At 27.7% G+C, this 24,754-nt stretch overlaps 1 protein-coding gene across 1 annotated transcript; it reads right to left on the bottom strand.

The window, feature by feature from the left end:
- Positions 1-506: 506 nt before the first annotated feature.
- Positions 507-17,351, bottom strand: LOC145828730 (uncharacterized). Its single transcript, XM_082936485.1, has 12 exons — positions 17,125-17,351; positions 15,728-15,910; positions 14,729-15,006; positions 13,462-13,672; positions 12,796-12,867; positions 11,475-11,645; positions 10,945-11,125; positions 7,978-8,037; positions 6,025-6,186; positions 4,279-4,375; positions 2,871-2,992; positions 507-1,968 (listed from the first exon to the last, which is right to left on the bottom strand). Exons 1-12 carry the CDS (start codon positions 17,349-17,351, stop codon positions 1,114-1,116), a joined length of 2,619 nt encoding a protein of 872 aa, XP_082792611.1. The 3' UTR covers positions 507-1,113.
- Positions 17,352-24,754: the final 7,403 nt, after the last annotated feature.

Raw genomic sequence — 24,754 nt, 5'->3', positions numbered from 1 at the left:
TTTCACCACTTCAGTTAATAAGTTTTGTCAAAAATTTCAGTTTTTTAAAACCAATTTGTCTTAATAACAAATCATCAAAAAATAATGTTTGCAATAGTTACTATTCAAAGTATTTAAAACACTAAATAAAACATTTAACTTAGTTTTAAAAATATACTTGAAGTTTTGTAGTTTCTGGTTTATTTATTGTTTAAACTAAGTAAATTTAAGTTAAGTTAAATTAATAAATACTTATTTTTAAACTTCTTGTAATCTTCTGATATAATTATAATAACTTTTTTTTAATTTAAATTTTTAAGTTAACAAATCAAATAGTTTAGTTAAATTGTCTCAAAGTAAATAAATTAACTTATTGAAAGACAATATTAAGTAAAACTTAAGAATATATTAACAGCATAAACCTTTTAATAAAAAAAAAATTGAATAAAACCAGGTAAAACAATAAAAGTTTATTTCGAACAATATATACAGTCATACCTTAATTAAAGGTTTATTATAGCTATCATAGAAATCAAAAAGAAAAAATTGAAAAATTATACCTCACTTTATTTTGTTAACTAGAAGGGCATTATAAAACAGAGTAATACGTACTATAAATCTTCATAAGTTAAATATTTCTATTCAATGAAAAACCACAACAAAATCTAATGAAATATTTTAAAACAAAGTTGTTTTTTGTGATATCTTCAATGTTCTTTCAAGTAAAATGCAAATTCAGTTTAAAAATCTGCTTAGGAAACCTTATTCTAAACTTAGGACGTTTTTGAAGGTTGTACTGCTTCATCTTAAAATTCAAGTTTCAACATTTGTCAATGAAAAAATCAGCATCACGAAGTTTCACCAAATCAAAACAAGATAACCATTTGTATCAATCCAACACATGTCAGCTCTTCACGTAAGAAGGAAAATCATGAAAAGTTTTTTTGCATTAAAACCCAATCATCGAAGATTTCCAACGTAGAAACACCAGAACTACTTAAAAATAAAGATCTTCTTCCACTAATTTTTTAATGTTCTAAAACAAGTATAAAGAGTTTAAAAAAAGGGCATACTTTAATGAAACGAATAAACATAAAACTAAGTTAAAATTTTTCTTCTTTTGAGGGAATTTCCCTAATATGTGCCAGGTGGAGGGGGCTCCGTCATTGTTGGGGGAGGCCGGACTTTCAGCGTCACCTTAAAATTATCCCCGCCTGATGACGTCACGTTGGGCGACTTGGCGACCTCCCTGGTGACGACGTGGTCTCCGTGGTTACCAATCTGTGGGTCCTTGACGATGACGGGGTCGGTGTTCTTCTTCTTCTTGCAGATCTGGAAGGAGACGTTGCTTTTACTTTCTTCTTTCTTACTTTCGGGCGAAACGGACGAGATGGTGATGGGCGAAAGATTTATTTTCTTCTCTTTGGAATTTCTCCTTCTCTTCACCGACGGTGATCTTCTCCTGCTTGCTTCCCGCTTTCTGCTTCGGCTCCTCCTCCTTGCGGGAGTCCTTCTCGTCGATCTGCTCCTCCTTGACGATTCGTTTCTCCTGCTTCTTACTGAAGACTCCCTACCGCCGGGAGAAACCTTTCTCCTTTTATTGTCCCTCAGCGGAGAGATCTTCATCCGGTAGTGCTCGGTGACCGAGTGTGACGCTCCCCTCCTTCCAGCAGTCGCCCTGCTCCTGCTTATTTCCTCCCTGCTTCTACTGTAGGGGTTTTCCCTATGCCGATATTCCCTGCTTTGGTCAATCTTGTTCTTGTCCTTCAAGCGGGCCACGAAGTAGTCCATCTTGTCGTCTATGTCCTGATCCTGCTTCCGGTCCGTCCTCCTCGTGTAACTCGGGTTCTGCTGACCACCGAACCCAGTTGGGTTTTCCTGAAGCGACGAGTAGAGGCTCGTGGGGGTCGCGCTGCTAGTGGCAACTGTAGTTGGGGCCGTCGCGGGTTGCTGCTGGGGATTTGCCTTCGGGACTCCCCCGTTGAGAGCCTGCAAAATATTTCTTTCCGGTAACCAAAGTGTGGGTGGTTTCAGCGGTTACCATAGTTACCAGAGGTGTAGTGGGTTATTGTCATCTTCTCAGAACCCTGAACCAAGTTCGATACGAACTTGGTTCAGGCGCCATTAATAAACATGGTAAAAATGTAATTGCTAAATAAAAGATATAAAGGTGATAAAAACAGCTTTGATATTAAACTAATGTAAAAACAGTGATTATACTGCTAAAGGTTATACATTTACACAAGTATATATACGTATGGTCTTAGTATTTATTTGCACTAAATCAAAAAAGGGACATAAAACATATTTAACTACTAGCTTACGTATAAAAAGTTTTAATTCTAAACTTAACGTCTAGGTCACAATATCACAACTTAATTAATATTACTCTATGAAGAAACTACTTAGAATAAGTTATAATTTATCTTGACTTTTTTACTCAATGCCTTACTCATTTCAAAAGATGTTTAAAATCCCAATTAGTTTGTTAAACTTATTAACATCCCTTTACTGTCATAAAGTAGTTTCAATAACCAATATTATATTTCCAACCGTTGCAGCAATTTTATCAACTACCTTAAATACACTACCTTAATCTTTTGACTTTATTTAGTTTCTAATTTAGTTGAACATATCTTTTAATTAATCCATATCTTATTCAAATTAATACACGATAGCAAATCTGGTTTTGATTTTAGTTATACATATATATATATATATACTTAAAACCGTAGCTGAAACTTTATAAACTACTTGAAATAAATTACCTTATATCATTAATGACTTTGTTTAGTTTTTAATTCTATTTAAACTATCTTTATAATCCCGCTTAAATTGATACACTTATTATTCTCACATCTAGTTTTGTTACATAAACATATATTTCAAACCGTAGCAGCAGCCTGATAATGATTCTGGTTGGACAGATGAATCAATGCTGATCTCTGGTCGCCCATGAAAACGCGGCAACATTTGCAGTAGAATCCCTTCGCGGGAACTAAATACTGCGCTCCTGTGAAAATGTATAATATAGTAAAACGTTTGCAGTAGAATCCCTTCACAGGAACTAAACACTGCGCTCCTGTGAAAACGTGAACAATAATTGTTATAATATTTAATATTTTGTGTAGAATTCCTTCACAGGTATTAAATACTGTGCTCCTGTGAAAAATTGGTGTCGTTTGTACAAATTAGAGCATGAGATATCAGAAAATTTTGATTGGTTTATAGAATGTATAGTGAATTTTTAATTATTAAAATAAATCAAAATTTCAAATTAACAAATAATGTAAAAGGGCATATTTAACACAATCATAATAAACACAATCGAAAAATGAAACGAAAATACGGAAAACAGCCGAATGAAAACTGACAGACATACTTATTTTTATTACGTTAGGTTGTGTTAAAATTATCTTACTTTTAACATTTTTCAAGTACCTGACTAGTTTGTAAAAGTTTTCTTCACTTGTACTAAGATGAAAGCAAGTTAAAAAAAAATTGTTAATCCTTTTAATGACGTTACATAGCAGTGTTTACATGCGTATGTTTTATTAATTCTTAACTAAACTTATTTTGTTCAGCTTATAAAACTCAAGTCACAATTAAAAATGGATATTTTTAAAACTATTTTATAATGTTGATAATTTTTTCTAATATTTGCTTTTTGCCACCTTTCAAAATTCAAAAAACTTCGAAGTATAAGGGATCAAACTTTCAGGGTTCAATTGATTACTCATGAAAAAAGTAAATTAAAACAAAAAAAAAAAAATTATATATTGATAGTTATGTTTCTGAAGACGGTTTTGACTGTATTTTTTAAACCTTAAAGTAAATAAAAAACTTGTTTTACTTATACAAATATTAATAAAATCTATATTTCACTAAGTTTATAAGAAACCAGTTTTAAAGTAAAAGTATTCAAAAATAAATAAAATTCTAATTTAGATTTATACTTCTAAAACTTTTGATATAATACCTTTTTTATTTTAGAAAATTAATTTTTTAACTTGCGCCTAAAATAAATACTTAGAAAAAATAAACCCTCAAGTTTTCAAATATTGTCTTCCTATAAAAAAGCTTTAAATAAATTAACTTAAACTCAAAGATCCATTAAAACCATTATACTTTATAGAAAGCTACCTGTTGATTTTAATGAAGACTTTAATCTAAGACTTTAACTTTTTTTAAGCGCATAAACCTTATTTGGCCTTAATACCAAGTTATTAAAATGCTACGCATCTAACAACTCGTTTTTAAAGGTTCAATTTTTTTTTCTTTAATTACTTTTAGCCTAACCGATGATGTTGTGCGAGAAAACTTTGGGCAGCTGCAGCTTGTTGGCCTCGTAGTTTGGAACTGTGGACCACGGTCTCGATCGTACTGGTATCATTGACTGTGGAAATGTATTTGTTGATCTTGCAGATGAAATTAATTTTTACGTTTTGACTAAAATACTTATACTTTTTTTATATATATAATTGTGTAAATAGATATTAAATAAAATATTATCAGAATTTTTCACAACTAAAAAGGGTTTTATGGTATTGAAAATGCATAGCGTAACCATGCTGTATAACAAGATGTGGGAAATTTTGATATAACTTCCAGAAATTTATCACTTCAAAATTTAAACTTATAACTACCTTGCTTAATGCTAGTTTTTTATACTTCGCTGTCAACAAAACTATTGAGCAAACATTGAATGTAAACAACGCTTCGTATTTTAAGCTACGTGGATTATCATAAAACTACTTAGGTTTGTATGAAAAAAATATAAATACATGTTGATTTATTTCTAATAGATAATCCTTATAGCAATAAATTACTTTCTTTTAGTTTACTTCAAGTTTATTAAAAATTATTCTATGCTCAAAGTTAAGATTAAAGCAGCTAAATTTATTTTTTGTTTCAGTAACAAAAGCATTTTATAATAAGTTTGTTACTACTATTCAGGAATCTTACTACTTTGTAAAACTTAAAAAACTCCATGCAAAATACTACTATATTAACAAATAAAAAAACAAGTTTTTTTTTTATTTAGTAGATGACATTTTCTTACTTAATTATACCAGTGGTCTTCACTACAGAATTGTAGATGGCTTTAATGTGGTTGAAATTATAATTTTCAAATGTCGTTTGTTTCGTCTTTTTTAATAAAATAAGCTTATTATATCATAAATTAACAGCTCTTAACATGTTATTTATCTAAAAAATACCCAAAACATAAAGAAAAAGTTTTTTTTGTTATAAATATAGAGTGTTTTTAAAACTATAAATGTTTTGTTTCACAAAAAAAAATCACTTTTGTTCTTTTCAATTAAACTAATCAGTATTCGGCCGGACTCGGTAGATTTCTAGTGGGTACCTCATATATTTTACTGAAAAACTATGATTTCTATAAACAGCTTATAAAAATTAACATTAATATTCTGACTTGTAGAAAAAGGAAGATTTTCTTTATAAATTAATTAAGCATTAAAAATTAATAAACTGAAAATTTTCTAGAAAAACTTCAAAATGTTTAAAAAAAGTAAATTTCATTAAAAAGATATAACAAATATTTTTTTTTATAAAAATAAATAAAACCAGAAAACTTAGTGCATATAATCAATTTAAAAACACTAATGTAGCAATTTATTTCAAAAACGTGATATTAAACTCTTTAGTGCCTGTATTACCATAAAAAAATATTTTCAAAATCACTCACATGATTCTTAATGTATTAAAAATTAATATTAAATTTATTTATTTACACAAAGGCAATGACGTTTCACCCCTAAAGGATCTTCAGATCATAATTTACTTAGAGTTACTAATTTACTATTTTAAAACCGTGTATAAGCAACAGTTGACAGTTTAACTAAACTGTTTTATTTTATTAATACTAGACTATATATATACAAATAATATAGATAATAACGAAAAAACGATACAGACCATTTTTTTCAACACATCTCACCTAAAAATTTTATTATATGCATTTAAAGGCTTCATATAATTTTGAATCTATTAATACAAAGAGTATATAGCTTTTTCACTTACACTCTCGTAGTTCCTGCTGTGAAGATGGCTGAGAAAGTTGTTGATGCTCTGGAACGTTTTCTTAGTGACGTCACAAAAGTGATTGCCCCCGTCGCCAATCAATCCAACTTCGACGCCGTCCGTGACGATGCAGTTCGAACCTTGTTCGATTTGCGCTTTCCTCTGTGTAAGGTGAATGAGCAATTTTAAGCTTTTGATGATAACAAAGAACACTAGTAAGATACATTCTTTTGAGATATCAAGTAGTTGGTTGTTAAACTATATAACTTAATTATTTTTTATTTAGTATTTTTTAAATTTATAGTTGAAGTAAAAGTCAATTTTTATATAGTCGTTTTAGTGATAAGTTAAATATTTAACTATACTTTACTAATATAAAAATAATATTTTACTAAAATTGTTTTTCAGATATAGCTATGCAGTTAGAGTCCTGTTCAATCTTCGCTTTGAATTTTTCAGTGCATTTAATCAAGGTAAATGTTTTGGCAATTTAAGTAGATAGTTGTTACTTACATAAATCTTTTATTAATGATTAAACAATATTTAAAATTCATGTCGAATTCGTTATTAGTGAAAGACTAAATATTTATTATTAATATTAACATAATATTGAACTTATTGACATTTAATATTAAGCTTTAAAAAATTAAGTTTATTAGTTATCAGTATTCATTTCCACGGTGAAGAACAACTTCTCAGTTTAAAAAGGTACAACATACCATTGTATATTTTAAGCAACTATTAAAAGTTTCTACACGTAATGAAATATTGGCTAGCAATATAATCACCATTTAGTAAAGACTATAGAGCCTCGAAAAGGTCTGTTTGGAGTAAAAAAGTTTGCAGTAAAATTTTAGGATAAAAGAAGTAGTAAATGATATTGAGGTATGGCTTGATTCTGCGTACCCTTAATTAAAAATTATTCTTTAAAATTTGCTTGTAGTAAAATGATGCATTATGGTTATTAACAAATTTAATTTACTTTGAAATTTAGACAAAGAAAATAGTCTTTATTTTGTCACTTTTTTAATGCAACCTACATAAAATATTTTTGAAGAGTTAATGTCTGTTTCTTATAGTAATAAAATATTGCAACTCCTTTTTTATAAGTAAACTTCTTTATTTTTACAACAACTTGTTGACGAAAACATTAAAGAGTGTTAATTCTGGCAAAAAAATTTCAATATTTATTACATTTCCTATATAAATGCTCAGTTTCATTACAAGCATACATTTCACAAAACTTTTGACTTTAGTATTATAAAATACTTATGCTTCATCGTTAAAGGCGGAGCTAAAACATTAAAAGTTACAAAAAACATGCAACTATGATAAGTAACGACAAGAATTTGTTATATATTAGAAATCAAAGCTTTAAAGTAAAATATTTTGCCTATAAAAGTGTGTTATAAGAAACTCAATATATAGAGCAATTTTAGCCCTAAATTCTCTTAAATCCTAAATTCACTACAGTTCTCCATTCACTTAAACACAAGGAGACAAATTTTCACAATTTTATTTTATCAGATTTTAATCATAATAGAATATGACTAAAATCTGGTTAAACTTGATAATGAAATTTAAATAATAATAATACTAACCAACACGTTTTTATGAAAACAAGAGACTAACTGAATTGTTAATAATAATTAATATGAGTTGATAAGTCTGATAGCAATGTAAAGGTATTAAAACAAAAATTGCACGTTTTTATCCTTCTAAAACTATTATCCATTTTTCACTGTAAGTACATTTTATTGAATAAATTTTAGTTACTTTAATAGAAAAGAATTGAAAAGTTTTTCTTTATAAGCTAGAGTTTATCAGTCTAGTTATGTAATCTATTTTTATATTAAAAAAACATATAAATAAAAATTAGCATAATTTTAAAAGAAAAAAATAATTTTACTAGTCAAACGCAAGTTCTGCAAATACTTATTTTTTGAAACTAACTTTTTCTTCGATTTCTTTCAGAATTTTTTCATGTTTATCCTTGCATTTGTCGTACAAATTCTGTCAAAATATTTAAGGAGTGTGTTTATAATAAAAAAAAAGTAAATCTTTATGTACTCAATTTAAAGAATTTGTACAGGTTTTTTTTTATTCCCCATTTTATGAAATAAGAAATGTAAAGAAGATAAGAAAGTGTCAAGCATAATATATAAAACATTTATTAAAAGTTTACTTCTGAAAAAATTATAAGTATATCGAACTAACAAAACATTGTAAATATTGAAGTTAAACCATCAAAGTTTGCAAAAAAAAAATTCTTTGTTTGATGAACAAAAAACACAAATTGCTTAGATTAAAATTTCTATCTAATTGAAAATTTCCTCATTAACCAGTTTTTACGGCAGTAAAATAAAGTAATTTTGTATTTAGTTTAATTTTTATAAGGTTGTCTGTAGCAAACCCCAAAACAATGTCATAGTAGATTTGGGTGTAAAATATATTTTTTTTTCAATTATGTCTAGTTTTGTAGATTTATATCAAGCTTAGAGGTCCTTTAACCGCTTTAACATACAACAATTAAAAACTTAAAGAGTTCAATAGATTCTTAATGGAAGGTAAAAACTAAAAAATTATTTTTTTTTTCAACTTCTTTAAGCAACAGTTTTTCAATTGTACAGACAACTCTCTATAACTGAAAATAAACTTATATAGAGACTTTTTGAATTTCTAAGTAAATAACATTTTTAAAAAATACTTTTTTAATGAGTGTCTTTACTTCTTTATTTTTTATAAATTCCTAAAAAATGTTTTAAATCATTCAATAACATTTCTTAAAATTTGGAGGTCCTCAAGTAAAAAAAAATTTAAATAAGATATATTTTCAATTAATTCTTTTTTAATTTCAACAAAATTCGGCTACGAAAAACTTTTCCTCTATACACTTGTATCGAAAACTTTTACACAACTAACTGTATCTCAGATACTAATTAAAAGGATCTTATAGTTTTTACTTTTTAGCTTTGAAACAAGGGACAGTATCAAGATTTTTTTATTGAAAGAAAGCATTAAGTACTTAAAATAAATAAATTAGAAAATATTTGAGGTTTTAAAAACAAATTAAGGTAAATATTACTTTTTTAAGTGTATTTAAATGAGATGTAGCGAAACAAATTATGTATACAGCATACATGTTATAACATAATTTTTAACATGTGAAATTATTTATGTTCGGTGAATTGTAAAAAATTATCATAAAGTTTAGGTGCTCACTCTGAAAAATTCTAAAGTGTACATAGTTTTTACTACGAGTTATTTTCACTTAGGGGTGGGCAACGTACAGCCGCGGGCATGTAAATTTTGACCGCTAACTAAATTAAATTAAAACTTAAACAAGATATTCTGCGGTCTGTAAGAAGGTTAAAAAAAAAGATGGTTTTTGGTACAATTTAAGTGAGATTTGAGACCTACAGTAGATATTATTGGGTCTGTAATGAAAAGTAAACGAAGTTCACGTATTATTTTGTCGAAACAAATTGAATAATTGAGTAGTTTTTGTGAACGAAATAAAGTTAAAATGCTCGGGCGCGCAAAGGACTTAAGTATTGCAATTGTCTAGCAGAAAATTACAAACGCTGCCCACCCTTACTATAACAGGTAATAACAGGTATTATACATACTTTATATTGATGGTATTCAGTACTATCATTTACTTTGAAACTTATGTAAGAAAACTTGTTTTGTTGTTTCAATAAGCTATACACTAATTGAAGAAGTTTAGTTTATGTTTTATAATACACTTTTTAAAATATTAGTTACAGGGTTGCCAAAGGTTTGTAGTGAAATTTTTCTAGGTTTTCAGAATTTCTTCCAGGTATTTTGGTTTATTTTTAGTATAAAAACAAATTTAAGGTAAAAAAATTTTTAAATACTATATCAACGTTGATATTATTTTGTAAAGCTACTTAAACATTTTTTTTCTTTAAATATATTTTTAATGATACAAAAAAATGTTTATCATCATGATAGATTTTTGTGTCTAATCGGAATTTCATCACTTTAAACATAAAAGTAGTTTAAAATTCCAAAATATTTTAGTGATTTTTGTCTAAAAATTCAGGTTTTTTTCAAAATTTCTAAAATTACAAGATTTCTAATAACCCTGTAATTAACATGCATAAATTATTTTTTTACAACAACAGTTTTACACATTAACTGCTGAGATATATATTTTACAAATTTTAATAAATTTAATTACCTTTAACTTTATCGTTGCTTTGCCTGATAACTTTAAATTTTCAATGTGACCCATAAATTTTTAATTGTACTAATTAATTCTGTGATTAGCAAGAGTATAACAAATATAATTAATAATTTATTATTTTGCGAAAAAACAATTACTCAGTTTCACCGCAGAGCGGATTTTCAAATTGTAAATCTTATTCAAATAGAATAATTATCAATCTCCTATTAGTAAATAGATTACTGTGTCCTATTTATTTGTTCTAAACTCTATATTTATAACAAATATAGTAAAAATTCTTTAAGAAATTACTAACTTCCATAACAACTAACTTCTTAAGTAGTATAATTAGTATAAGTAGCCCTCTAATAGTATAATTAACTAGAGTAAAGCCCTTATATATTTCTTTATACTGACACTTCACAACACAGTATTGACATTTAGGCCAAAGGGGAGACAAACATGTTTTTCTAATTAACATGGACTCTTATATGAAAGCTTGAAGTACATATAATCTACAAGTCAGTTTTTAAGGAATATTTTTTTAACTTCTGATATACAAACTTATTGAACAACAGTCAATGTTAAATTTATAATTAAAATTAATAGACGTTCACACAACCAACACTTCTCCCCGCCGTCTTGACATTAACAAACAAACAAACATATTTAACAACACTTAGCGTTCAGTATTGAGTTTTAACACAAGAATAAACACGTGACCAAACCTCGAGCGCAACTAGTTTCTGAGTGTCGGTCCTGCCGTGCAAATCCTTCATTCCCTCGCAGATGTTGTTCTCGATCTGCCACTCTTTCTCAATAATTTCCAATAATTCCGAGTTGGTCAGATGGGTGGTGACCACTTGCGGCGGGCTTTCCGGTCGATCAGGAACGCTCTTGCCGCCGAACCTAAGTTTGTTTTTTGTAAAAAAACAGTGTTTTGTAAAAGTTTTTGATCTGTTTATTTTGTTGTTGTTTTAAAACAGAAAGATTGTTTGCGTAACTGAAAAAAGTGTACAACTTTTTTTAAGCAAAACTTTAAATAACGTATCATGCTGTTAAACATTCTTCTTCAAACTCGAATAAAAAAAGTTTAAAACTCGACATGCACATCTTTTTCTAGTTTTAGTTTCAAAGTAAACCCACCAAAGCTAATTTCTTCACGCACAATTTTGGTCATCGGAAAAAGTTAAATATTTTAAACTAAATTTTTAAATAAAAACGTCTCTTTACAACCAAAACTCAGAAAAATCCGAACCTCCTTTCTTCCCTCAGCTGCCTCATCCGCTCCTCCCGCTGGCTCCTGTCGTCCAGCTTCTTCAGCACCTCCCTCTGCTCCTTCTCCTCCGACAGGTCCACCGCCTTCATGATCTGCTTCAACGCTTCCGCGCTGAACTCCGTGTCTTGCGGTGGCGGTGGCGAGGGCGGCCTGTTCGAAGTGGAGGTTTCGACGGAGGCGTTGTTAAAATTGTTGAATGGCAGTTTATAAGTGAGCGCGAGTTTTGAGATATTTGCAGGGTTGCCACTCGTTTTTTCAAATTTTTTCCAGGTTTTCCAAATTTCTTCCAGGTTTTTAAAAGTACACATTTTTGGATTTATTTATAGTTTTAGGTTAATTTCTATATAAAAAACTGCATTAAGTAGTATAAAAACATTGAAAAGATACTGTGAAGTTAGTTTAATTGTGTTTTTTAATAAAAACTTTTTTGATGATGACAAAAAAAATCTTATTTATATGATAGATTTTTTGTGTCAAATTGAAATTTACTAATGAAAATGTTAAAATTATTAAAAATTTCAGGTTTTTCAAGGTTTTATGATCAAATTTCCAGGTTTTTCCAGGTTATTTTTGCCTAAATTGTCGAATTCCAGGTTTTTCAGGGTTTTTCCAGGTTTCCAGGTAAAGTGACAACCCTATATTTGTTTTAGGGCATCAAACGTTCGAGGGTAAAAAAGTGCACACGTTTTAAATGCGCAACATAACAAAATTTATCTTTATCTTTTCCGATTGACTGTATTTTTGAGTCCGAGGTACGAAAAGTGTCAATTCTACATCAGTGAAGGGTGGTCTAAAATCGTAACTTAAAAAATAAAACTATAGATATGCAACTATGATTGTTATGACAAGAATTTGTTAAATATTAGAAATCAATGTTTTTTAACTAGACTTATAAAAGCGTAAAATAAGAAAGTTTAAAGTTTTGAGGTGAATGTAAGTTTTATCAGAGGCTTTATTTATACATCTGAAACTGTTAAATAACAGTTTTAAAGTGAGGACAAGTTTTGAGACACTTGTATTAGGGACTGAAAAGTTCAAGGATAGACTGTACAAATTTATAGATATGTAAAATAAAAGATTTATATAATCTTGTCTGAATCTTACAAGTCTAAAAATTTAAAACAGTTTCAGTCTTACAGCAGTTATATAAGCAGACAGCTGTCTTTACAGAACGGTTTGGAAGCGTAATTTTAAACAACTTTTCAAGTCATTTATTTTTTTGTGAAAAATTATGATTCGTCTATTGAAATATATACAAAAAGTTTTTTAATTAACAAAATGTACTTATCTTCAAACAAACCTGCTAACTCTCGGCGGAGACCTTCTGTAGCTGTTTAAAGTTTCGTTGTATCCATCTTGCATGTTTGAACTCCTAAACGTATTATTTATTGCGCTGCTATTAACATTAAATAATTTTGCATTAAGTGTTTGATATTGTCAACTTATTTTTAAGATTTGTAGTGAACATGGCACAAATAATTTTTTGAATGTGTGTTTTAAGTTTTTTAACAAAAATTAACTAAAGTTGTATTATTTTTAAAAGGTTCATACAAAACTTAATAACACTTTATAATTACATAAAAATTATTTAATATACAATATTACAATCACGGTTGAGCAAATTGCGGCCAACCATGTTATGTTAATCTAAAAAACATATAATAATAAAAAGCAAGGTTAATATAATAATTATTTATTTGCTAAAATTTTTGCTTGCGGGTACACTGAGCTGCGTACTTTGTATTTGAAACATTATACATTTGTTTTTTTACTTGTGTTCCTTTAAAGCAAAACTGTTAAAAAATAATATGGCCCGGATTTTTTTTCGTAAATCTTACTCCTTTCTCATAAAAGGCTGACAATCCCTGACTTAAATAACATTACAAAGTACAATTTTTGACATTTAGCTCGTGCTAACAACAACTAAAATTAATGTATTTTATAAAGTTAAAATATAAATACCTACCTCATTGAATTTCTGCTTGAAGTTCTGTCTTCGTATAAATCTTCGGGTCTCTTTGGGGGAAGCCCCAAGTCTATCCTAGTCTGCATGTAGTGTGCCTGCAGTTCGGGGTCGTTGGCCAGTTTTCTGTCGAAGCTCGTGAAGTCCCTGATGTTTAACAGGCCCGAATCTCTGTTTGAGCCATGACTTTTTTCGTTGGTAAGGTCGATGAGCTCTGTTTCGTTTTAGGTTATTTTTATATAGCAGTAAGTGTTTTTGTTTTTAAGTTATTATGTTTAGAAAGTAGTTTTGTAAAAATTAAAAATTAAATTGCACTGATTTGAAGAACAACACATAAAATATTGAGATGATTCAATTTGAAATAAAATTATGAAAATAAATGAAATAAAATGGCAAAAATTTACAACAGGCTTTTAGAAGTCTAAAACAAGATCTTAGCGAGTAAATTACTTTTTAAAGAAAGTTGTTTTTTACATTAATAACTAAACAACTGGTTGTTTTAAACAGTTACTTTATTAACTCAAAGTAACTTTGGATGTATAAGCGATCAAGGTTTATGTGTTTTATAGGAGGTTGTATAGAAGGGGATAACTAATAAGCAGGGTTGCCACAGATCAAGCTGGAAAAAACTTCCTGACTTTTCTAAATCAAATTCTTAATTGAAACAGATTCAAAAATACAAAAACAAAGACTTGAATTTAGGTAAAGTTGTTAATCTTGTTTTTAAACAGGATAAAAATAACAACTCATTTGTGAAAGCAAAATTTTCTAGAAAATAACATTAGGAAAATGCTGTTTTTAGTGATAATAAACTTTCTTATTAGTTATTAAGAGCAAGTTTATATCAAATTTCCTGATTTTTTTTAAACCTCCATTTTTCCTGACTTTTTTCTTGAGTTTGTGGCAAACCTGAATAAGTAAAAAAGACTATTTCACTAAAATATTTCTCCTCCTACAACTTTTTATAAACTTTCTCAACCTTTAATTGAAATAAATTGATGAAAAAGTACTTTAATTTCTATATAAAGTTAAGAAAAAAACATTTCTTTATCTTGATCATAGAGTTTTTATATTTGTTCATTTAATTTAAATATTAAATATTATAGACAAAAACGACTTAAAAATTGACTAGTTTAGTATTTTAGTAACGAACTATTTTATAAACAACTCCATAAGCTAGTATTTGACCTTAATATGCGTAACTTAGACTAAGTTTAACTTCTCTTTCTTAGTAACTATTAGGCAACATACTGTGTTCAAACTTAAAAACCTGCAGAATTTCTGCTGCTTCTTCCATTCAAAACGTTCCTGTCCAAATCAGTATGCATTCCAGACATTCTACCTCTATGACCCATTTCTCGACCTGAAAGTTGCTGCTGGCTTCTTTTTTGAAAGTTCTGCTGGCTGCCCTTTGGTCTGTTTACTAGTGGCGTTGACCTTATTCTGCTGCCATCAAAAAGAGCGTGGTTACCGCGGTTGCCATGGGACTCAAAATGGTTTCTGGGTGGCGACGGCGACCTGGCCCTGTTGTCACGGAACTCATTTGACCTGTAAAGGTTTTGTCTTGGTTAAACTTAAAAACTAAAAAAATATTCAGACTTTATGAAAAATTACTGATAAGAACAAATGATAACTTGATTGGATTAGTTCAATTTCTATCATGTAAATCTTTTATAACAATCAATAGTCTTGTGTACACATAGTTCAAAGATATTAAAAACTTGTATACATTGCGTGCTCATCTATAACTTTCATTTCTAATTGGGTTTGATAACAAAAACAAATTTACTATCTACATTATCTTTAAAACTTTTACTTTAAACTACTAAGTTTGATAAAACTTTGTTTCAAATTAGTACAATTATTACAATCTAAACAAATGCTTATTCAATATGCTGTTTTTTAATTAAGTTCACAGTAAAAACAGTCATGCTTATTTAAATAGCCTTAGAATAACCAAATATAACATTTTAAATGTTTTATTGTTTATAAATTAATTTTATAGTAACATATCTAAATGACATCATTGATTTAAAGCACTTTTTACTACTAACAAAAAAAAAAAAAAAAAAACAGTTCTCTTGTAAATTAAAATGATTTGAAGCAGTTACAACTTATAAATTTTTTAGGTGACAAGAACAGTTTATTTCGTTAAATTTCATTTAAATAATTTCAAAATACCCACACTCATGATTTTCATAAATATCATGAACAAAATTAAAAACATGTATTCTTTCTTAATACTTATTATTTGTAGAATGATAATAACCTGTACACTTGTTTTTTGAAAGGATCTTTGTCATTGTCATACCTCCTACATTTAGGGCTTCCATATACAGCTTTCCTTTCATATCCTCCCATTTCAACGTTCTCATGGTAACCCTGCCTGTTGGCACGTGATTCATGTGATGAATACCTTTCGTTGGTCGGGGTTTGAGGCCTACTGTGCCACCTTTAAAAGTAAAATAATTGTTGCATTTTAAAATTGAATCAAAAATTGAACAAGTTATTCTTGCTTAATTATATACAACTTTGTGTTAACACTATAAACTGCACAGTTCATTTGAAACATATTTAAATTAAACTTATTATGGTTTAAACCTATAATTATATAAAGCTCTTATAGTAAACTTTATAGATAAGAATCTTAAAAAATAAAAGTTCAACTTTCGTGAAAGTAATTTTAACAGGGTTGTGATTCTTAATGGCGAAAAAGTTAGTCTAAGTGACCAAAAACTAGTTCAAGTTACATCAAGCAAACCTGAGTGGCCCTAAGTTTATGATATTATTTGAAAAACAATACGTGTAAATACTCAAAAAAAAACTGTTAATCAAGTGTAAATACCTCTAATGTCAAAATAAAACAAAAAGATTTAATAAAAACACATATTTTTCGAAAGAAAGCTTTGAAATCAAAAAAAAAGTTTAATTTTTTTGGGAAATATTTGACCTTAAGTTAGTTTTGTAACAAAAATCCAACAAGGCTTAGTTTTTTCAATAAGTTTAAACTACCCAAAATTATCCTGAGTACATGGGATTCTGTTTAGCTAAATTAATATTAATAAATTTAAATAAGAAACAAATTTACAATTTAATTACAATTAAGAAATAACTCTGCTTTCCAATTTTCAAGGTGCTAATAACTAAATGATATAAAATTTAAAACAACTTCTCTCAATTTTTTTAAGGCCCACTTTGAAGAAATTAAAAAAAAAATAACAACCTCTAATAACATTTCTCAAAGAACTAAAACATGACTTTTTTTTTGCTCCTCATCATTAACTGCAGAAAATGTAGTGTAAGTTTCAAATTTTTCCTGTAATAAGTCTACCAAATCTAGTGTAAATTTTAAAACTAAACTTAAATACTCCAAAGATAATTTTTTGTTTATCATCATTAACTCCAGTATATGTAATGTAAGTTTTTAATAACAGTACAGCCTTATGGGCCTCCTATGACACCTTAACAAGACACACCCCTTATTTAGCCCCTTTGCAGCTTATGGCCTTCTAAAGTTCTGAAACCCGCTTAAATTAACCTAATATATTAACTATCATTAACCCGATAAATGCAATGCTGGTTAATTTTTCTGCAAAATAGTGGAAATTGGAAACAGTGCTAAATCTTATGATTAATACTTTAATTAAGCCAGTACAGAAAACTAACTCATTATTCCTTTCTCTCATTTGCTCTTCTCTGATATGCTGATTGCTTTCAAGATCACTGGGATAAACTGGTGACATTGGAGACTGACCCCTGGCCTCTTGGTTGTCATGGATATTGCTAAAATTGTCATACACATTGCTATTGTTGCCACGCAAACTGTTATGATTACTTTGGCGGTTATCATAAAAATCCTGATGGTTAGGATTGTCGTAATAACGTCTATTCATCATAAATTACTATAATTATCTAAAAAAAAATTTTAGCTTTTATTAAACAAAAGTTTATTTTAAAATTGATCATTTTAATTCAAACTGTAAATAAAGATGTAACATAATAACTATAGTATCAATAACCTTCAATTATTTTAATATTAAAACTGCTCAAACAATTCCAACAAAATTTATTCTGTAAGATTGTTTGCTACATACTTGGGCATAGGGGCAAATAAATAAATGGCAACTAAATAGAAATTAATAAAAATATCTCTCCAACTACATTTTTTGACATAAAAACCTAAAATTTATAGGATATGTTTCTTGCAATATTTAAAAAATTTATGTCAGAATAAATCTTTAAAAATACTATGAACAAAAAACCTGAACTTTTTTTGCTTATTTTTGAATTAAGGATAGTTTTAGTTAAAAATAAAACAATTACTTACAACAGATTTATCTAAGTATCGCAAGGATTATTTCCTAAAATTTTAGGTATATAACTCAAAATAGAGTAAATAGACTGTTAGTAATTTCTATCTATTGACCATTTTACTTTCTCATTCCAAAAGGAGCCTGTTGTACTCTCATGTTTAACTGTCTATATATCAAAAATTACTTTGAACTTTAAAGTTCTGAGAAAAGCAACTTGTGGCTTAATTGAAACTCAACAAAATAAAACTATAAAAAGTCATTTACATGCTGTTAATTTTGAAAGCCTAAAATTTAACATAAAAGTTAAAAATTAAATAGTGAATATTTGAATAACATAATATAATAAATTTTAACCTGATTAACTGTAAATAAGTATATTAAAAAAGAACATAAAAATTAAATAACCTTAATTGTGTTTGTTTTAGTATACTATACTTAACTTAATACAAATTACATAAAAAGTTTGATTTAAGATTACATAATTACTGCAACACATTCTAATATTGAACATATCAAGAATAAATGTAGTTTGTTTGTTCTAGTTAGAATGACTTATATAAAAAACTTATTTCTGTAAAAAATATAGAATATAATGTTTAACTGAAAATTTTTGATTTTTCAATTAATTATTTCAAATGTTATCTTATTTCTTCTCTAAAAAACTGCAAAGAGTCAATTATTGTAGACAAAGCTAAGATACAGGGTTGCCACTTGTTTTCTCAAAATTTCTTTCAGGTTTTCATAAGTACACATTTATGAATCTATTTTTAGTTTTAAGTTAAGTTTAAGGTAAGAAACTGTGTTAAATAAGTAGTATAAATCCATTGAAAAGATACTGTAAAGCTATTTTAAATATGTTTAAAAAAAAAATTTTTGATGATGACAGAAATTTTTTATTTTATGATAGATTTTTGAGTCAAATTAAAATTTCACAACTGAACATGTGAAAATTGTTAAAATTCCAGGATTTTTTTTGCCTAAATTGTCAAATTCAAGGTTTTTCCAGGTTTCCAGGTAAAGTGGCAACCCTGTAAGATAGCTCACTAGAGTTTAAGCACAGAAAAAAAATAAACAGGGTTGCCACAGATCAAGCTGAGAAAAATTTACTTACTTTTTATTAAAATCTTCCTGACTTTTTTAAATCTAAAATCTTAATTTAAACTTATTCTAAAATACATAATCAAACACTTGAAACAATATAAAGCTTTCAATCTTATTTTTATACAGGTTAAAACAACAGTTTTTTTTTTAAGGAATTCAATTGTCTAACTTCCATTAAATTTTTTAAAGCATCTGTGTATGATTAATGTATTTGCAATAAACAGCTCTACCTGCAAAATACTTGTATTTTTTAACTTGTTACAGTTTTAGTTTGTATGCATACATATAATCTTTAATTCTTCTTCTGGATGTGATAGTTACTCCTTTACTCCTTTACTGATACTGTTTTCAAGCAGAGCTTTGTTAATACTAAACCCTCGTTCGACCTCAGCCTGGTCATTGTGCAACACAAATAATGGTTGCAACAACTTTTTAAGTGAAGATTTGACAGAAACTTTCAATTATTCAAAATAGAATTGGTCCAAACAATCTTCACTTTGCTTGAAGTTCTTGAACTTTAATGCATTCATTGGCCAATTAGTTCTAAATTGTTCAATGCTAGCATCACCTTCAGAGTTGAAGCTCATTTTCTACTTTGTTAAGGAGTGCATAATGTTGACAAAACGCTTAAGAACAATTGTTACTCATTTTTCAAGGCTATGCCAATTTAGGCATGACATATTTTTTCAAATGTACTTCCAATAGCCATTCTGCTCCGAGATTTTCAACCACTTTTATAACAAATACTATACATTCTTTGTTGAAATTTAAGACCTTTTGTTCCTCAACTAAGTCTTTTTTCCTCAATTTGCAAGCCAAATGGTTGCAGCACAACCAAGATAAAGGGCAGGTTTTAGGGAAGCTTTGATCATTCAATAAAAACTTGAATAACTGGTTAAGATTGAGGTTTGTAACTATCACACCTTTCATAATGATGCACAGTAATTTAATTACCAAGCATGAAATGTCTTCATGCATAAAGGCAACAACAGGCTGGATACTCTGGTACAATGTCAAAAAAGGCTGCATGAGAGATATCACATAACTAAATAAATGCAAAAAACTTTTATGTATATATCACAATTTAACTGTGGAAGTGTCCTTGCCACAGATCATCACTACTAAAACGTATTAAGGGCATAGGGGGGTAAACACCCTTTTTTGGTTTTTGATCTTATTTTATATAGTTTTTACTAAGCTACAAGATACTTTTAACAGATTTAAAAAATTCAAAATAATTTTTGAGATATAGCCGGTCAAAGTCGGAGGCAACAATAGGTTCCTTATGGGAGGCGCAAACTAAAACCGCAATTAACTAGAAATCACTAAAAATCTATTTCCTCCTACATTTTTTGAGATAACTACCTCAAATTTTCAGGAAATGTTCCTTGCAATATTTAAAAAACTTTGTCAGAACAGAATTGAAAAAAATTAAAAAATTAAAATTTATAACAAAAAACAAAAAAAAAACTGTTTTTTTTTGTTTATTTTTTATAGAAAATTTTTTATTTTAATTTTTTTAAATTACTTCCGACAGAATTTTCTAAATATATCAAGGAACATGTCCTGAAAATTTGAGGTAGTTATCTCAAAAAACGTAGAAGATAGATTTTTAGTAAAATAGTCTATTTTTGCCATTTTAGTTTGCGCCTCCCATAAGGAACCTATTGTTGCCTCCAACTTTGACCGGCTATATCTAAAAAAATATTTCGAATTTTTAAATCTGTAAAAAGCATTTTGTAGCTTAGTAAAAACTATATAAAATAAGATCAAAACCAAAAAAGGGTTTTTACCCCCCCTATGCCCTTAAAAAAGATCTTGTTTGAGTAGGGGAGTTGTTAAATGTTTTAATAGAAAAATTTTGCAGTTTTATAAAGGATATTTTACTAACTTGTACCACATGAAGGCTTTGGAAAATAAAAGATTTTACAAATTTGTCAAGTTTTCAGACGTTTTTTAAAACCCCCATTTATGCCTGACTTTTGTCATTTTTTTATAGTTTTTCCATTTACTGAACTTGTGGCAACCCTACACAAAACTAATACCATCATAAATTAATTGCATTAGATAAAGCTAAACTTATTTCTAGAAAAGTAGCATAAAGTCAACTAGAACAAAATAGCCTGTATAACCTTTTAAATGATAAGTTTATCATTTAACTTACAATGTAAGTAAAACAGGTATGTAAGAATAAGTGTTTTTAATGAATGAAAATTTGAAGAACAAAAGCATGAAGAAATAAACAATCTTTAAAGTTTATAATAAAATCAATGTTAGGTTGTTTTTGATATAATTCTAAGGCATATTAGTTTTAAACCATGAGTTCTCCATGTTGTACAGAGGGAAAATTTAGTTGATAACCAATTTAAAAATAGTAATAAATAATTTGGATAATATGTTTATCAGTTTAGAGATCAACATTTATAGTTGCTTATATATTTGATGCTTGTCATTGCAGATCAACTGATTGAGTTCAAATGTCCAACCTAGGATATTGATTTTTTTAAGAACAGTATATAATTTAGTATATAGTTTAATGATGACGTTAAGCCGAAAGGTGATCAGTCATTTATCCAAAAGCACCTCCTCAACAACCGTGTTTGTGCTGAGAACTACCTGGATAGTTGGTTCAAAATTCTATCTAGAGCAAGAAACACTTACTATCTCTAAGTTCTAGAATCTTTGTTTATTAGAACTTGTGAGCCAAAAATTTGAAAACAAAGAGATTTTTATAATTTAAAATTTTATAAATAGCGTGTTTTTAGTATTATTGTTGTTGTTTATTGTTGATTTTTGAAATGTAAATTTTGTTTAATTTTGTTTCAGGTAAAATTTCTACTATCTTAAATGCTTTTGTTTCAACAGTTATGTTTTACAAACAACTTCAAATAAATTCATAAGTATAATTCAACTCTAACTTAAACATTTTAAACAGATTTTTATGCTTTATGACACAACAATTTTTAGCTGAGTATTTCAAAATTACTATTAAAAACTAAATTTAAACTATAATATTATCAGTTTTTAGCAAGTTTATTCTGATAAAGAGCTAAACAATATTAACAATTAAACCTTTTAAAATGAGTGACTTATGTTTAATTTTTTTAATTAAAACCAGTACCAAAACCAAACTATTCAAAAACAGTTTATAAAGTATTATATTTAGTAGTTAAAAAATTTTTAAAAGCTTTGTACAAGACCCAAACGAATAATAATAAAAAAATCTAGGGCTAATCCAGGGTAAAATATTCTAAAAGATTCTGATATTTTAGATATATTTTCTATCTGAATTTTTTTGATGACAGACAAAAAAACTATATTTAACTTAGTAAAGTTATCATTGAAAATAAAAATTCTACAAAAAAGGAATTTACTTAACAATGTGGTGTGCACAGGACTCCTCCTTTACTACTGTGCACAAACTTTGAAGAGTAAGCAAAAGCAGTTAATTAAATTGTTTTTTTTTTCATCATATATTTATGTTTACTTAAGGGCATAAGGGGGTCCACCTTTATTTTACAAGTTGTTCTTATTTTATAGAGTTTTATCTGAGTTATCAGACATTTGCAACTGCTTGAAAAAAATCAAAGTATTTTTTGAGATATGAACAACCAAAGTCAGTGATTTCAATAGGTTCCTAATGGAAGGCACAAACTAAAAAACGCGAAAAAAGACCATTTCACTAGAAATCTATCTCCTCCTTCATTTTTTAAGCAATCTTCTTCAAATTTTCACACAAAGTGTATTATTAAGTTTTAAAAAAATTGAATTCAGGAATTTGTGAAATTTTTAAAAATAAAACTTTTATTAAAAAAAACCACCTATTTTTTGTTTTTTTTTTTGTCTAAGATTTTATTTTTTGATAATTTTAAAATTCCAACATTCAAAGTATTTTAAACTATAAAAGGAACGTTTGCTGAAAATTTGAGGTCTCTCGCTCAAAAAATGAAGGAGAAAATATATTTTTAGTAATTTTTTAAATTTCCGAGAAAAATGACCCCAAAAAATTTGAGGTCTATACGTTTGTATCAGAAACTTTTTATAAAAATTACAATATCTCAAAAGTTAAATAAGATTTTTTTAATTTTATAAAAACTGGTTTGTAGTTTCTACTTTAAGCTTTCATATAAAATCCAATGTTATTTTTAGTAAAAAAAACTGTTGGACCCCCCTATGCCCTTAAATAAAATTAAAATCAATTTTTAAAACTCATCATAATCAACAAGTTAAGACAAAGAACGTTGTAAAATCTTATATTAAATTATTGAATTAAACTAAATATTCTTCAAAGTTTAGTAAGCTTGGTTACAGAGTCTCTTGAAGAAAAGAGCTAAAATATATTGACTGTGACATTGATAAAGAACTAGATACAGTTTAAAAAATTTAAACTGTCCATTTACCTTAAATACTATAACATTGTTTAAAAGATACAGTAAAACAACTTTAAATGTGTTTAAAAAAAATTTTTTAATAATAGAAACAACTTTTTATCTATATGTTATATTTGTATCTTAATATAAATTTCATTACTTTACATGTAAAAATAGTATAAAATTTCAGGTTTTTCAAAATTTATCAAATTCCATGTCTTTCCAGTTTTGTGCCTAAATTGTCAAACTTAAAGTTTTTATAATAGTTCAGGTCCCCAAATCTAAGAAAAGTTTAAGTCACAACATTCATGGATTTTTCTTAAAAAAGGAATACCTCATGTAAAGAATTGGTTCTGCATTTTATAAAATAATATCCTTATTTGTAGAAAGATAAAATAAAAGTAAACATTTGATAAAGAATATGACATCAATGATGGTTTATTTGATTTGGAACTTTGTTCCACTGTGGAGACAACTTATTGAAAAAACAAATACAAAGTATTTAAACAACATAACGTAAACTAAAGTCTTGGCACACAAGATATGCAAATATACAACTTATACAGGTTTTATTGTATTTAATTTTATTTATACAAGGTTTATAAGTCTAAATCCAAAGTCTAAGTCTAACTCTTGGAGCTATTCTAGACATTTAGGAAGTTATAAGCTGCAAAAAGACCAAAGTAAGGTTGTGACTAGTAAAGGGGCCAGAAGGCCATAATCTAAAACTTATACAAGATCTTCTAGAGTTGATGATGAATAGCAAAAAAAAGGATCCTAGGAACTTTTTAAGGTAGTTTTGTAACTTATACTAAAGCAGGGCTTCCCAATTAGAGCCAATTTACAAATTTAGGATGGCCATAATGCCATAATTAGAAATTTACGTTAGAATTTCTAGATTTGATGATAAAGAGCAAAAAGGCTGTTTAATTTTTCCTGACTTTTCCTGATTTCCTGACTTTTCCTGACCTAGTGGCAACCCTAAATATGTTGTTTATGAAATTTTCAAATTAAAAGAAAATTGTCCAGGAAAAACTTATTCTCCATACTTTTGTATCAGAAACTTTCTTTAAACTAAATATGTGTCAAGATTAATTAACACTGTTATAGATTTTAAAATTATATTATAGTATGTACTTATGGCTTGAAAATAATATGGGCTAAAGTTATTTTTTGTAAAAAATATCAATCATTTATTATCAAAATTGAGTCATAGCAGGGTTTTCACTATTTGAGTCAAAATACTGTGTTGAGTAGCCTTAAAGTGTCATGAGTCATCTTGAGTTTTTTAGTTTTTAAAAAGTCTAAAAATTAATTATATTATTCTATATCCTGGACAAGACGTTAAACTGTATCCCGTGTACAAGTCAAAACCAAAAGGTTTTTCGTGCACCAGTTCATTAGAATAAATAACTTGAGCACCTTTGTAGTTCAATAAACTACTGTTTAAAACAATAAAAATCAAGTTCTTTAAAAATAACATTAATAAAAAAGTAAAATATTGGAAATAAA

Source organism: Thalia democratica, chromosome 2 (genome assembly GCF_965202585.1).
Source record: "Thalia democratica chromosome 2, ktThaDemo2.hap1.1, whole genome shotgun sequence".
Lineage (NCBI taxonomy): Eukaryota > Metazoa > Chordata > Thaliacea > Salpida > Salpidae > Thalia > Thalia democratica.
This window is presented reverse-complemented; position numbering and strand designations above follow the sequence as displayed.